Here is a 16,894-nt window from a genome sequence, read left to right on the forward strand (position 1 = left end):
CAACTGCTTTCCGTTTTAAACTATAAGTAGCACAAGAAGAAAGATTGTGTCTGCTTTGTTCATCTGGGCTATGATTGAATCTAACTCTCCTTTGTGCCTGGAAGCAAAGAGGGGTGTTGGGGTTGGGACTTAGTAGACACTGGCATCCCTTGCAAGTCAACTGCCTTGGACAAAGTCATTGAAATGTTTATTCCTTTTATTTTATTTTTCTCTGGGTAAAACCATTTCGCTGAGACAAAAGAAGAGGGACTGATTTAGCAGCCAAGAAAATTTCGGTGGTAATGGGGATTCAAAGTTATCACAAACTCCTGTATGTATTACTTTCCAAATATCTCAGATTCATCTATTTCCCACCAAATCCATTGCTATTAACTCAATCCAACTGCTATCAGCACTCTCTTAGGCTGCTGTGTTAGTCACCTGACTGAACTGCTCTCTCTATCTTCACACTTTTGTTTATTCACATTATAAAGAGAATTCGTTTTTTTAAACTAAATTTTATTTGGCCAAATTGTGCATCTGATTAAAATGATTCAATGGTGCTCCACTGAATTTAAGCTATCTTCTAAAATCTCTAACATAGACTACACAGTCCCTGTACTGTCTGGCTCTACTCATTCCACCTGCCTAATTTGTTCTGATTAAATATACTCATGGTCTGATATAGAGATAAAATTTACACTTATGATATGACTTCCGGTGAACAATTACGTTTTCTGTCTCTCAATTTCATTGTATGTAAAATGAGTCAGTTTTATTAAGCAGTATTCAACATGTTTCAGGACCCAAATTCTATGGTATTCCCATTACCATTATAAACCAAATAAAACAAAACAAACCCATTGCCATTGAATTGACTCTGACTGAGGCAACCCTAGTTATTTTAAAATTAGTGTGAACTGTAGATAATTCTTGAGCATCTACTGTCTGCAGACTAGTCTGTTAGCTTAGTCCTTTTTGTTTTGTTTTTATCTCAAATGCATAAATGAAACAAATCAGAAGAGTTTTTTTTTTAGTTAATTGGAACATTTACGTTCATGATAATCTCTCCCCATACCTTTCCAGAAAGGCATCTGAGCATTGTAATTGGTCACTTGGTGCTGGAATAGCAGTTGAAGATTCTCTTTGCTTTCAGCAGTATATCCCAAAAGAATGCTCAAGCTTATATTTTCTCTCAGTATTGTTACTATTAGGAAGTAGATGCTTGTAGAAGGAGTAGAAGGCACTTTGTATTCCAAGGTAACGTGGGATATTCGGATTTCAGGTGAAATTGTAATGAAATGACTGTTTATATTCCTGACAATATGCATTGTGTTTCATTAATCTGGGAGAGAAGGACAATATGTCACAATATGGACAAAAACCAAACCCAGTGCTGTCGAGTCGATTCTGACTCATAGAGACCCTATAGGACAGAGTAGAACTACCCCACTGAGTTTCCAAGGAGCGCCTGGTGATTCAAACTGCCGACCCTTTGGTTCGCAGCCATAGCACTTAATCACTAGGCCACCTGGGTTTCCAATATGGACAAAGGATAGAAAGAATTCTTAATGTAATGAAACCATATTATAATTATACTTCATGAAACAAAATAAGGCTTTCTTTCCTATAATAATTGAAGAAAGCTAAGGTGTCCCCAAATGTCCTCTCTTCAGGACTTATTTTCTCTTTTAGGGAAGCAAGGAATTAGAGGTATAGGTGATGTCTACTTGGGAGATGCTTTCATTCTCACAAAGCCTCTGCAGCTGGTGCACACTGTGGTCTCCACTGTTACCATTCAGGGACAGCATTTGTCTTCAGAGTAGGTAAATGTGTAGAAAATTTAAAATGGGTCAGTATTTTCGTAACTTCAAAATGCCTCACTTTCTATTATATGCAGTTCCTGGCATAGAAGCTCCCTGAGAGAGGGAGTGCAATTACATACCCCTTTGGGATAATGGTGTACATTCATCATTAATATATGATTAAAGAAGTGTCTGATTAAGGTACCAAACTAAATACCCAGGTGCATTAATCTTTGAGATGAACTGAAAAATCAATAAGAGGAGCCAAAAGAAAAAGTTCTTCAAATCACTCTGTCCTCAAAAGAAAAAAAAGTTAGATTAAAAACATAAGGTGATACACACCATGTTAGATGCATGATAACTGAGCTCTTAAGACCACAGCATGGAATGGGTTTCCCAGTAATGCCAAAAGGAGTAACACCCAGGTCACCAGGAATGCATCTCACAAACAACAATGTATGTGCATCACTTGGATTTTTTTATTATCTAAAGTGACAAATTATGAGACAGCGGAGGTTATAATATTTTAATTCATGACCTATTCATTAATTCTCTCGCAGAAAGGAATGATTGAAGCCCAAAATCAATGGAAGAGAAAAACTTCACCGAAGTGAAGGAGCTCATAATTTTAGGGTTCACAGTCAGCTCGAGGTTACAGAGAGGGCTCTTTTTCATCTTCCTGGTCATTTATGTCATCAGTCTCTTAGGAAACATCACCCTGATTTCTCTGATCTGTGCTGATTCACGGATCCACACACCCATGTATTTCTTCATTGGGAACCTGTCATTCCTGGATCTCTGGATCTATAACCAGAAGATCCCAGTGACCTGCATCTCTGAGGACAAAAGCATCTCTTTGCTGGCTTGTCTGGCTCAGTTCCTCTTCTCTGCTGGGCTGGGATACAGTGAGTGTTACTTGTCTGCCATGGCTTATGACCGCTATGTGGCCATTTCCAATCCCCTGCTTTATTCCCAAGCTATGTCCCCAAGGTTATGTACCAGTCTTGTTGCAGCTTCATACCTTGGTGGCTTTATTAGCTCAATCATCATCACCAGTGAAACATTTACCCTGAACTTCTGTGGCAACAGTATCATTGATGATTTCTTCTGTGATCTTCCCCCACTTGTGAAGTTGGCATGTGATGTGGACAGTTCCCAGGCTGTGCTATATTTCATACTTGCCACCAACGTCATTACTCCCACTGTAGTCATCCTTGCCTCCTACCTCTTCATCATTGCCTCTGTCTTGAAGATTCGTTCCACCCAAGGCTGCCTCAAGGCCTTCTCCATTTGTGGCTCTCACCTGACAGCAGTCACCTTGTACTATGGCTCCATTCTCTTGATTTACTGCAGGCCAAGCACTAGCTATGCTCTTGAATGGGATAAATTAGTGTCAGTGCTCTGTACTGTGGTGTTTCCAGTGTTGAACCCCTTGATCTATAGCTTAAGGAATAAAGATGTCAAAGATGCCCTGAAGAAAATGTTAGACAGAGCAAAGTTTTCTTAAGTGGAAATATTTCATAAGCAATGGCTATTTCTTAACAGATTATCTCCATTTCGTTGTTATGAGCCTGTACTCTTAGAAATCAAAGTTTTGCAAAAAGAAGCAAACAAAAATAATCGAGTAACGTAGCAACACCACTTTGCTTTTTGACTTTTTTAAGTCATGTACTAATGTATTTCAATGTATTTTTAAGATAAATGAGGCTGGGGCTTTTGGAAAAACTGCTGTCTGCTAGCTTGGGACAGAATACATTAAACTGCTGGGATTCTTAGATGGTTAAAAGAAAAGCTGATTTTTAATTCCACTTGAAAGTTCATAAGTTGCCTGAGTGTAATATTTTAATCTATAAATAGGAATAATACAGCTGGTTATAGAACCATTGTCCAGATTAAATGGATTGAATGTCTTGCTTCAAATCCTGTAGTCCACGGCTGAGAGGAGGAATGTAAATCCACAAGTCCCAGCTCCAAAGGTCCTTATCGTACTTGTTGTGAGAGAGTGAGATAGGAAGTAGCAAGAAAAATGGCTACTGTAAAAAGGCCCTAGAAACAAGTTTGATTCTGATTCTTGATTTACCATGACATAATGATGGTAGGTGTCGAACACTTTTAGTTAGAGTCACTGTGAGCTTTCAGGAAAATAATTTTTTTTCCTCCAACAATCAAAGAATCAAGAGCTAAGTTATAGAAGCTCTATGAAAGAGGCGGAAATGGAGATGGATATACAGAGAGAAAAAAAAGACAGAAATAGAGAGATTCTAAAAAATGTTAAATCTAAAGGAATACTTAGAGTGAAAATCTCCATTGGAGGTAGTGATTTATAACCATTAACCCAAAATCAAACCAAATCCATTGTCTCCAAGTCAATTCTGACTCAAACTGTCCCTATATGACAAAGTAGAACCCCCCCCCCCATTGGGTTCCCAAGGGTGTAACTGTTTAAGGTAGCAGACTGCCCATCTTTATCCTGAGAAGAGGGTGGTGGGTTGGAACTGCTGGCCTTCAGCTTAGCAGTTGGGCACTTTGAACAGTGCATCACCAGGGCTCCTAATAACCATTAAGTTATATAAACATATGTATTCGTTTGCTTGTTCAGTTTTATGTATGGTGAATTTATAATTAAATAATAGAGACTGTTTCCTTGTGATGCACACTTTTCTTAATTGTAGTAGTATTTTTACATATAAGACGTAAGATTTTTACATCATAAAAAGGCCCTATTGTTGGTTTCCAAGAATGGATAGTAATTTGCTGAAGGACAAGACAAGGAAGAGTAGCCTGGACAGAGGGAACAAGGACACAATTATGGACCATGTGATACATTCTAGAAAATCTAATGAGTAAAATTTGGAGAATTTCTATTATCAGACACATTTAGTGTTTATATGCTGTTTCAAATCCAAAAGAAATAAGTTAACTTTTAGTTTTTAGTAGAATATTCCTCATTTCATCCTATTCTAATTAACAGGTCCTCCCTAAACTCCAAGTGAGATCTAACTGAGTCTTTGGGGACTGAGGTAAGTATTTCTGGGCTGCTATGTGGAAGAAGTCCCAAAGGAAGGCTGAGGAAATGCATATATCCCCTCTAACTAAGGAAGGTCAAAGCACCAGAGAGGGGACTGTGTGTCATTTCCAGGAATCAACCTTGCCAACAAAGGGTAAGCACCTGGGGTCAGGGCCAGCTAAGTGGTTTGGCCTCTCTGTGACCTCAGCTGCAATTGGAATGGGGTTGCAGAGTCTGGGCAGGTCTTCAAAGGATCACTGTGTGCCAAACTCCTATGTGCACACACACACACTTATGTTCCCTTCTAAATTGTATTTCAAGATCTATCTGATCCCATCTAGAATTGGCAGTTAGTCTGATAATTACTCGAGGGAGTCATTGGCTGGTGCAAAGATTAACATGCTTGGCTGCTAACCAAAAAGTTGACAGTTTGAGTCTATTCAGAGAGGCCTCAGAAGAAAAGCCTAAGGATCTACTTATAAATAATCAGCCACTCAAAACCATATGGAGCACAGTTTCTACTCTGCACACTTGGGTCACCGTGAGTCAGAATCAACTCCATGGCGTGTGTGTGTGTGGTGTGTGTGTGTGTGTGTGTGTGTGTGTTTAATTAGTTACTAGGCACTGCTCTTTTTCTGGGGAAATAGCAGTAAACAAAACTGACCCTTCTTTCAACCATTGAGGATGTTGAATTCTGGTGACTGAAAAACAGGATAGATACATTTTTAATGAGCAAGAGCTGGAGGACGACAACAGGTATGGCGGAGAATCTGAGTAGCGGAGGAAGGAAGTAGAGTGCAGGGGTAGGGGAGGAATGGAATTTTAAATAGTGTGATTAGGGTGGACCTTAGTATGCAAATGACATTTGAAAGGGACTTGAAGGAGATCAGGGGGTGAGCCATGCAAATCTATGGGGGAATAGTGTTCCAGGCAGAGGAGATAGACAGCTTAAAATCTCTAATGCTGGGCCATGCCTGGCATGCATGTTTGAGAAAGAGTGAGAGAGCCAACAGACTCAGAGCAGAGTAAGCCAGGGGGTGTGAGTGAGGAGATGAGAATGCATGGATAATGAAAGGCCGGCTCATGGAGGACCTTCAGACTATTGTACAGATTAGACTTTAACTGCAAATAAACTGGGAACCATAAAGGGTATTAAGTACAGAAGTGACATCACTTGACTTTATTTTCTTTTTTTAAAGGCTCATGCTGGTTGCTGTACTGAGAATAGGCTGTAGGGGACAAGAGTATAGACCAGTTAGGAGGCTGTGGCAATACTCTTGGGAAAAGATGGTGGTGGTTTGGACCAGGATGGTAGCAGTGGAGGGTGGTGACAAGTGGTCAGATTCAGAATACATTTTGAAGTTTTAAAACGAACAAACAAAAAAAAAAAAACTGTTGCCATGGAGGTGATTCTGACTCACAGTGACCCTATATGACAGAGTAGAACTGCTCTATAGGGTTTCCAAGGAGTGGGTTTCGAACTGCTGACCTTTATGGTTCGCAGTTGTGCTCTTAACCACTGAGTCAGAATCTCCTGGAAGACTGAAGACGAGGTGTGTTGAGAAACTGTTAAATACTGAGGTGCCTATAGATCTAAATGGGGGAGATTTCAGAACTAAAACTAAGCACTCCATTCAGAAATTAAACTGAGGGCTTTACTTCTACACTCCTGATAACCATTAGGCTTCTGTTAAAGTTGTCCTTTGAAAAACAAAGCTCAGTTGTGGCGTTTGTTATGCTAAGAGCTTTCCCTTACATGGCTTTAGAAAAAGCTTCATTGAGTTATTAAAATAAATTAGTCTATAGGTAAACATGTTGTTTTTACTGATCTTAAAGAAGTTCTCCTGGTGGCACCATGGCTAAGAACTCATGCAGCTAATCAAAAGGTTGGCAGCTTGAATCCACCAGCTGCTCCCTGGAACCTCTATGGAGGTAGTTGGTTAACGAATGGCCAGATCCCTGATGGCACAGTGGTTAAGAGCTAGGCTGCTAACCAAAACGACAGCAGTTCTAAATCCACCAGCCACTCCTTGGGAATGTTTAAGGCCCCTCTGAGTCAGAATCAACTCGAGGGCAAGGGGTTTGGTTTTTGGTTTTGAGTAACTAATGGTCACTTCTGTGTCCAAAGATTTAAATTAAGTTGGCCCAGCTGCAATTATATCACTAAGTTCTATATCACTAAGCTTTCATGTTGAAATTGCTTATACTTTTCATTTAAGAAATATTGCCTTAGTTAAAATGTATGAAGTATGAGAGATTTGTGTTAAACTAGAAGCTGACATAAAGAAAGTTTCACAGTTAACTGCCATCCTGGTAAATCTCACCTCCTTTCCTGCCATTACTTTGACGTGAAGTTGTTAGCAGTAGCCACTCTGCTTGTCAAATATCTCTTTGTTTTGCCCTTAAGGCAGAGCGTACCCTTACAGCCCAAACTGAACACATGCTTTCCAGTGGTTCATTCCCTCAATAAATTTAATTTGTTTAAACAACAAATTAGATTGTTGGTCCAGTGACGTCACGAGGACAGAGGTAAGAGAGAAAGAGAGTAGGGTAACTACAAATTTTTGCCTTGGGGAACTGGAATAGTGGATTTCATTAACTGATACGGAGAATGAATGAACTAGTAGACCAAATTTTGGAGATGTAGAGTAGGAAATCAGTTTTAAACATGCAAAGTTTGATATATCCATTATTCAAAGGAGAAGGACATCATGCTTGGTAAAACAGAGGGTCAGAGAAAAAGAGGAAGATCCTCAATGAGATGGATGAACATAGTGGCTGCAACAATGGGCTAAACTGTAACAACAATTGTGAGGATGGCACAGGTCTGGGCAGTGTTCCGTTCTGTTGTATGAAGGGTCGCTATGAGTCAGAACCAACTGGAGGGTACCTAACAACAGCAACAACAACAACAATGAACATTGATTAAATAAACGAATGAATGATATAATCCTTAAACCCAGGAAACCTGAAGTCTGAAATGTTGAAGAGGCTCAGTAACTTGCCCATGTTTACTCAGTTAATAAATACTGGACTCAGGATTTGGACCCCAGCAGAAGGACTCTGGGAATTCATACTTTAAACCCTATCCCCCAAAACAGTTTGCCCATCCTCCTACTAAGAAAATCAAGGAAAATAGCCATTTTATACTTCATGCTAACCACTGGGGAATCACCAAATATAAAAAGAGAAGGCAATAAATGATGAATTCATGACAACTTTTTTATATTCGGTCAGACTCCCTACCAGACTACTTACTGTCTAGGAGACAAAGGATTTCAATCTTTAGAATCACTTGGCGGTTGTGTTCAAGAAGGATCATAGAGAGCCTTCTGAACTGATGGTCTGGAACTCCAGGGTAATGCCTGTGGACTTCTTTCCACTAATGTCCACCAAAGGGTCAAGAAACCAAAGCGTGAATTGGCTTGCACGTTCCTGTGATGCACCACCTCTGTCACTTGTATTTCAAATACTAGCAGTGTCACCCATGGTGCACAGGTTTCAGCAGGGCTTCCAGACTAATACAGACAAGGAAGAAAGGTCTGGCAATCTACTTCTAAAAAATAGCCAATGAAAATCTTATGGGTCATAACAGAATATTGTCTTTCTTGATTTGGACAAATCGTCAGGAGGTATCAATCACTGGTGAATGGAGGCTAGCAAGGTGAGAGAGGCCCTAGGTGAGACGGAATGGCACAGTAGCTACTATGATGGACTCGAACATGCCAGCGATCTTGAGGAATACGCGGGACCAGGCAACATCTCATTTTGATGTACAAGAGGTCCTCATGAGCTACAGTCAACTCATGGCAGCTATCTCTATCTGGAGTTATCCAAGTTAGAAAAGTAAGTCTTTGCTGTTGTTAAGTACAGAGCTTGCTTTGTAATTCCTGACCATGTCAGACCCAGAGAGTCCTTGAGGTATGTGCCAATGATAGCAACAGCAGTAGTGAAAGAGGGGCACCCAGATTTTGGGAAGACTTCTGCCAATGATATTATTTCCTGTCAAATTCCTTTCCAGTTCTACAGGTATGTACACATGTATTCCCACATTTGCTGTTTCAACACCACTGAGGCAGCGATGTCTAGTGCCATTAGCCCAATGTTACAGACAAGGAGATTTGGGTCTAGAGAAAGTGGAAGGTCCAGGATTCAAAACCAGGTTTCCAGAATCCAAGACCAGCGCCAGGCTGGGGCATATGGTCCCTAAGATCGTAGAGGTAAACAAGATGCAGAGTGCCTAAGATCCAGACACATGGGATTAAAAAATAATAATAGCATGGCCTCACATGGGATTCTCAGCTCTATATTCAACTCAGCCCCTGGAGTCTGAGATCCTCATGAGATCAACTCCTATTCCCACAGCCCTCAAGAACTAAATCTTTATTTGTAGTAAGTACAAAAATATCACCTTGGGAGCCATCAACCTGCAGGAGGTATAGAAAGGGATATTCTAACATAAATATTATTTAAAAGAAGTAGCTCTTGTATTTTTTCCCTAAGCAGACACAAGGCCTGTAATGTCTGGGAGAAAAATCCAAGTCTAAATATCAGAGAAATACACCAGGTATTTGATCTTTGCCTCTTTGTAGCATTTTGCTTTCGGAAAATTAGAAGTGGATACAGAGTAGCAGAATCTGCTGCAGGGGTGAGTGGGAAGTACTTCTGGCCTTCAGCACCTAAAACAAAGCGTTGGGTGGTGTCCATGCTCAATAAAAGTCTTTTGAGTGAAATAATTTGCCTTAGTTACCAGCTAATACTCTTGGAAACAGAGAAGTCAGTCTAGACCCAAAGTTTCCTTTAATTAAGAATATCCCTGAAAGGGTTTCACAAAGAAACATCTCCAGATGTTAAATCATTTAAAATATAGAGCATTTACTAAGCATTCAAGAGTATATTCGAATGGGGAGCCACAGGTCCACCAGAGTGAAACCAAATCAGTATAAAATGGAGGAACAATGGACACATTTATGGAGTTAAAATAAAGAACCTAAGTTACGTCGTTTGATTAGAGGTTACAAACATAGATCAACATAAGGTAGTTTTACTGGGGGAGGGGGGCGGGTTGTTAGGAGGGGATTGGTTTGGAGTACATGTGTGTCATGGATTGAATTATGTCCCCACAAAAATCTGTGTATCAACTTGGTTAGGCCATGTATGGTTGTCTTCCATTTTGTGAATGTGATTTAATTGCAAGTGGACTAGGGTGGGACTGTAACACCACCCTTACTGAGACCACCTCCTGTTCCAAGGTAAAGGGAATTTCCCTGGGGTATGGGTTCAAGAGATAAAAGGAAAAGGAAGCAAGCAGAGAGTTGGGAACCTCATACCACCAAGAAAGCAGCACCAGGAGCAGAGTGAGTTCTTCGGGCAGGGATCCCTACACCTGAGAAGCTCCTCAAACAGGGAAAGATTGAGGAAAAGGACCTTCTTCCAGAGCCAACAGAGAGAGATTTCCTCTGGAGACAACACCCTGAATTTAGACCTGTAACCTACCAGACCGTGAGAAAATAAATTTATCTTCATTAAAGCCATACACATGTGGTATTTCTGTTATGGCAGCACTAGATGATGAAGACAGAATTTGGTACAGAGAGTGGGGTGCTTCTCTAACAGATGCCTAAAATATGGAATAGAGTTGTGAAGAGCAACAGAGAACAAATGCAAGAGAGAACTGGCAGCAACAGAGAAGAGGCAACGGCAGCAAACCAGCAGCAGCAAAACCAGGAGACCAGTGCAAGACAGCATTGGAGCCGACACACAGAGCAAAAGAGCTGAGTTCCTGTGTACCGGAGGTTTTCTGGCAGAATGGGGTGCCACTGGGCACTTATCGGTAGAGCTACTGAACTTTGAAACACTTGCACCAGCAGGGCAGATCTGGGCATGAGGCCCAAGGACCTGAGAAGCCAAAAAACCAGGAAGCAAAACCTGAAGAGACAAGGAACACAAGAAGCTGAGCTGCCTCATTCTCAAAAGGTATAGCCGTGACCTCAGGCGCTTCAAAGGGTGGAGCCATGGGCTCTGGTGTTTCTAAGGGTAGAATTGCCACTCAAATAGACTAAGAGAATGATGCGCCTAAATCCAAGGGGACAGAGTTGCTGGCCCAGTGGGCCTGGAAGGCTGAGCTGAAGCCCAGGGCCGATAGGCCTCCACTCAGAATCTGGAGTGTGGCCCATACTTAGAGTCTAGAGGGCAGGGCCATTGTATAAATTATCTCAGAGAACAAAGGGTTTTTTTCAAAGCTTTCAAGGCTAATGTAATGTGTTCTGCTGACTTGCTTGGTGCCTGTTATCCCTTCTTTTCCTACAGTTTCTCCCATTTGTAATGGAAATGTCTAACTTATGCCTTTTGTGCCACTGGACCTTTAGAAGCAAATACCTTGTATTCTAAATTTCGCAGATGAAGAATTTTTAAATTTTAGACTGAGAGTTAAGACTTTTACTATAGTATGATGGGGTGAATATATTTTGCAGGTTGCAAGAATGTGATTTTGGGGAGGCCAAAGGGTGGAATGTCACGGATTGAATTATGTCCCCCCAAAAATCTGTGTATCAACTTGGTTAGGCCATATATGGTTGTCTTCCATTTTGTGATTGTAATTTTATGTTAAAAGGATTGGGGTGGGATTATAACACCACCCTTACTCAGGTCACTTCCCTGATCCAAGGTAAAGGGAGTTTCCTTAGGTTTTGGCCTGTGCCACATTTTATCTCTCAAGAGATAAAAGGAAAGGGAAGCAAGTAGAGAGTTGAGAACATCAGACCACCAAGAAAGCAGCACCAGGAAAACAGCACGTCCTTTGGACACAGGGTCCCGGTGCCTGAGAAGCTCCTCGACCAGAGGAAGATTAAGGATAAGGGCCTTCCTCCAGAGCCAACAGAGAGAGAAAGACTCCCTTGGAGCTGACGTCCTGAATTTGGACTTGTAACCTACCAGACTCTGAGAAAATAAATTTCTCTTTTCTAAAGCCACCCACTTGTGGTGTTTCTATTATGGCAGCATTAGATGACTAAGACAATGTGTGTTCCCCTTAGATTGGCTATAGCATGGTTTTGCAAGGGTATGCTGTGGGAAGGGTGCAGATTACAGGATACTCTTCTCTTAGAACAGCTTGCCCAAATGAAACCTTTCTTGAAAGCAGTTGCCAGGGAGACTCAGATAAGAGTAGTGCCAAGGTCTTTTCCCTGAGACATTGTTTCTGCATCTTTGTCATGGAAGAAAGGCTTCTTATTTATTTACTTATATTGGCAGCAGCTTTGCCTAATGCAATATGTCATTTGATTTCTTTCTCTTTCTTTTTTTAAATTGTGCTTTAGATAAAGGCTTATGGAGCAAATTGGTTTCTCATTAAACAATTAATATACATATTGTTTTGTGACATTGGCTGCCAACCCTGAGACATGTCAACACTATATGCTGCTTGACCTTGGGTTTCCCATTTCCATTCCTCCAGGTTTCCTGTCTCGTCCTGCCTTCTCATCTTTGCCCCTGGGCTGGTGTGCCCATTTGGTCTCATAGTTGAGCTACCTGTATTATTGTTTGTTTTGTGGGTCTGTCTAATCTTTGGCTGAAAGGTGAACCTCAGGAGTGATTTCAGTACGAGTTAAAAAGGTATCTGGGGCCATACTCTCAAGGTTTTTCCAGTCTCTCTCAGGCCAGTAAGTCTTGTCTTTCTTTCTGAGTTTGAATTTTGTTCTACATTTTTCCCCAACTCTGTCTGGGACCCTTTATTGTGATCCCTGTCAGAGCAGTCAGTGATGGACTCAATCTGGTGGAGGCTGTGGTAGTTGTGGTCCATTAGTCCTTTGGACTAACCTTTCCCTTGTGTCTTTGGTTTTCTTCATTCTCCCTTGCTACAGATAGAATGGGACCAGTGGAGTATCTTAGATGGCCGTTCACAAGCTTTTAAGACCCCACTTTGGCCACTCACCAAAGCAGAATGTAGAACATTTTCTTAGAAGAAAGATTTCTTAAGGCCATATGGTAGAAAATGTTTTGGCAGACCTTGGGAAGGAGTTTATCAACATTCCCTAGCTTGACCACAGAGAAAACATCTCCCTAATTATCCGTGGTTGCTGACCAGAAAAAAGGCTCAAAGGTGTATGTTGTTAAAAATCTCAATTTAATTTTGCTGACTATAGCAGGAATCTGGATTAGTACAGCCATTACTTTGGTCAAAGGATTCAAGATTTCTCCTTTGCAAGGGGTATAGAAAAAGTCAATTGTGATTTAATGTAGAAACTGCTGCTAATGAGAGCAACACAGGCTTAACTGTATATAAATGCGAGTCTCTTTTGCCTCTCACCCTTTGTTGTACTCTTGCTCAAGTTGTTTTCTCTGCTTGGAGTTGTTTCCCTGGCAGTGCCCATCTCCAGCTGGTACAAACTCAACCGTATTTCTAAACCCAAATGTGCAGCCACTTATTTCAGGAAAGGTCTATAACCCCTAACCAGACAAGTCCTTTCCCGGAACCAACATCAGATTGCATCTCCCTTTGGACACTATTAACTCTGACTTTTTAGCACAATTGACCTAAATATCTTTAGTACTGTGGATGTAACATAACAGCATGGACTCTAAGTCTCTGCATATAAACTTCAACACACACTATGTTTTTTCAACTGAATTGACATTTTTTGACCCTAAGAGTGGTGATACTTTATTTCTCTAATGTCTTGTAAAACAAGTGTGGCTTTAACTTAATAAAACTGCTTCATTATTTTGAGCTTTGTTGAATTTTGGAACCATTTTCATTGTCCAAAGCACCTGAGCTCATAGATACAGATGAGCGCACTCCTTCAACATGGACTCCTTGGGGTATGCACGTTTGTTTCATTACTGTGATAAAAAACATTTCAGGAACTACTTCAGTGGACTAACTCCCTCTTCAGCCTTAAGAAGAAATCAGTCCTATTGGCTCCTTTTGTTTATTGAACTGCTGCAGCTCTATATCCTGAGGAATGAATACCAGTCTAGCATTTTAAAATCAAACAACCAAATTTGTTTCAGTGCTAGAGTTAAAACTGGCAGCATTTTAACTTGCTGAGACTTAGTAAATCTGTAAACTGTGCTTTAAAAGCAATTTAAGGGACTAAAATACATTCAAGAAATATCTAACAGTTACAAAAAGTGTACAGAATATACAATGAACACCTTATTGTTGTACATCATCAAATCGATTCTCACTCATAGTACCCTATATGACAGAGTAGAAACACCCTGTAGGGTTTCCTAGGGTGTAATTTTTCGGTGACCAGATCAACAAGTCTTTTCTGCTGCTGAATGGGTAGTGAGTTCAAACCACAGACCTTTTGGTTAGCAGCCGAACTCTTAACAATTGGGCCACCAGGGATTCTTTCAACGAACATGAAACCAAAAAAAACAAACCTGTTGCTGTAGACTTGATTCCAACCCATGCCAACCCTAAAGGTCAGAGTAGAACTGCCTTGTACCATTTCCAAAGAGTGCCTGGTAGAATAACTGCCAAATAAGTACAGCATAAACTTTCATCAATATCACTGAAGCCCCAATATTACATTGTACTATAAGTAGTCAATAATATCTTTTCTTCAAGATGATGATTTTAAGATTTGGGTTGATAAATGAAGCTCTAGGGAACTCATTTTCACTGCCACACAATGTTCTACTCGTTTATATACTATAATTTGTTTAAACATTAGTCATTCATATGGTTTCCAATTATTTTTGATTATATCAAATGGCTTCTTTCTTATTTTTTAAAATCCAGTTTGACAATCTCTGAATTTTAATAGCATTTAGTCCACTTATATTTATTTTTTTTTACTACATTTATTTATGCAATCTCATGTGGTTTCTATGTATATTTTGTTTTTTATATTATTCTCTGTTATTGATTATTTTTGCCTTATATTGATTGATTGATTACAAAAATTCATTTATTACCCTAAACTTTAAAAAATATATTTCATTTTTATTTTTCAAGAGCATGGACAGTGATTGAAATTATAATGCCTTAGGTACGTAATCATCTTTGAATATTGCTTTATGCAACTATGGATACTTGTTTGATACAATGGAAAAGTGTGTCAATCTATGTTTCTTAGAACCACAAATATTAGAAATCACCTTCTATGACAATCTTCATTGCTCAAGCACCACTGCTTATGTGGTGGTATTTTACCAAGAATATAGGAAAAAACATGAGAATCAATAAACACTACTGAGAGTGTTTGTCATGAAAATCCAAGTCAAAAAGGTAACCTGAAACACAAGAGCTTTTTTTTTTTCTTTTAAAATATTTCAAGACATCACAAAGATTTCTCTTCTTTTCTTGGTCCTTCTATTCGTCCTTCCTACACTTTTGGTAGCCATGACACAAGGAAATGACACAGAAATGACCGAATTCTTTCTTCTCGGATTTGGTGGCCAACACAAGTTTCGGTATGTTCTCTTTATTGTATTTCTAGTGATCTATATGACCTCTATGACGGGTAATATTGGAATGATCCTACTCATCCAGACAGATTCCAGACTTCAAACACCCATGTACTTTTTTCTACAACATTTGGCTTTTGTTGATATCTGTTACACCTCTGCCATTACTCCCAAGATGCTACAAAACTTCATAGTTGAAAATAAGTCAATATCTTTTGTGGGATGTATAATACAATTATTGATTTATGCAGCATTTGTGACTGCTGACTGTTACCTCCTGGCTACTATGGCAGTGGACCGGTATGTAGCCATCTGTAACCCACTTCACTATCCCATAGTCATGTCTCGAAGAGTCTGCATCCAGTTGGTAGCAGGTTCATATGTAGTAGGCTCAATAAATGCCTCCATACACACAGGTTTTACATTTTCACTGTCCTTCTGCAAGTCCAATATCATCAATCACTTTTTCTGTGATGCTCCCCCAATTCTCTCCCTTTCATGCTCCAGTATCAAAATCAACATCTTGCTACTTGCTGTCTTTGTGGGATTTAACTTGACGTTCACTGTGATGGTCGTCATCTTCTCTTACATATATATCCTGGGTGCCATCCTAAAGATGTCTTCTACTGCAGGGAGAAAGAAAGCCTTCTCCACGTGTGCCTCCCACCTGACAGCAGTCACCATTTTCTATGGGACCCTCTCCTACATGTACTTACAGCCTCACTCTAATAATTCAGAGGAAAATATGAAAGTAGTCTCCACATTTTATAGTGTTGTAATCCCCATGTTGAACCCCCTGATCTACAGCTTGAGAAATAAGGAAGTAAAAGAAGCTCTAAAAGTGGTGGGAAAGAAGTTCTAGACTGGACTCAAGTTATAAAGTGTATCACAACAAAGTATCCAGCATAGATGCTTTAAAAATTTTTAATGTTTCTGAAATTGGAAGTATGGTCACATCTTAAATTAGTGCTACCTCATACAATACATAATATTTTAGAATGTGGGAAACAGTAAGAACATCTGGGACTAATTTTTCCTGGAATATAGTTTGAGGAATATATTTTATAGTAAACATGAAGGAGGAATTTATCAAGATTATTCATAATATTAACAAGCATGTATAAAGTTTGCAAAGTATTTAATTACTGGAAGTGTATTTCAAATATATTCTTAAAGACTAGCAAAACATTTATTTGCATATAATTGATATTAAAAACAAAGTTCATAATTTTTCATTTCTATAAACCAGTTCCCTAAGCTGTCTAAAATAAGACCCTCTATACATTCTTCAACATACAGCACAAAACTGAATATAAAATAAATTCATTGTTATAAGAAATATTATACTGAAACAATACTTTGTTTTCCTAATTTTCTCATTTTAGTGACATTTTCTAGCATTTGGAAATATTTATTTCTGTTACTAGTTACCTCATTTATTCTGAATTAATCTCTTTCTTGCCTAGGAAAAGGGAACTCTTGCAAACATTTTATATTTCTCTCTTCAATAGAGATAGAGAATCTAAAATGTATAAAAAGGCATAGCAATCATTTTGGTTCAGACAAGTAGCTTTAAACTACAGAAACTCCATGGGAAGTTCAAAGGAGGCTAAGAGTCCTTTGAATCAGGAAGAGTAAGCATTGACAGAGAAACTTTGGTACTTAGATTGAGAGTAGATGAGGGAAA

At 39.5% G+C, this 16,894-nt stretch overlaps 2 protein-coding genes across 2 annotated transcripts; both read left to right on the top strand.

The window, feature by feature from the left end:
- The first annotated feature begins 2,370 nt into the window (after positions 1–2,370).
- On the top strand, positions 2,371–3,291 carry LOC126078740 (olfactory receptor 1013-like). Its single transcript, XM_049889478.1, has one exon. The coding sequence runs from the start codon at positions 2,371–2,373 to the stop codon at positions 3,289–3,291; it is 921 nt and encodes a 306-aa protein (XP_049745435.1).
- Positions 3,292–15,142: 11,851 nt separating this feature from the next.
- LOC126079621 (putative olfactory receptor 5AK3) lies at positions 15,143–16,069 on the top strand. Its single transcript, XM_049890738.1, has one exon. The coding sequence runs from the start codon at positions 15,143–15,145 to the stop codon at positions 16,067–16,069; it is 927 nt and encodes a 308-aa protein (XP_049746695.1).
- Positions 16,070–16,894: the final 825 nt, after the last annotated feature.

This window comes from Elephas maximus, chromosome 7, assembly GCF_024166365.1.
Source record: "Elephas maximus indicus isolate mEleMax1 chromosome 7, mEleMax1 primary haplotype, whole genome shotgun sequence".
NCBI lineage: Eukaryota > Metazoa > Chordata > Mammalia > Proboscidea > Elephantidae > Elephas > Elephas maximus.

Excerpts from the sequence above, each read along its gene's own strand:
- LOC126078740 (XM_049889478.1), top strand. The coding sequence starts at position 2,371 with ATGGAAGAGAAAAACTTCACCGAAGTGAAGGAGCTCATAATTTTAGGG.
- LOC126079621 (XM_049890738.1), top strand. The coding sequence starts at position 15,143 with ATGACACAAGGAAATGACACAGAAATGACCGAATTCTTTCTTCTCGGA.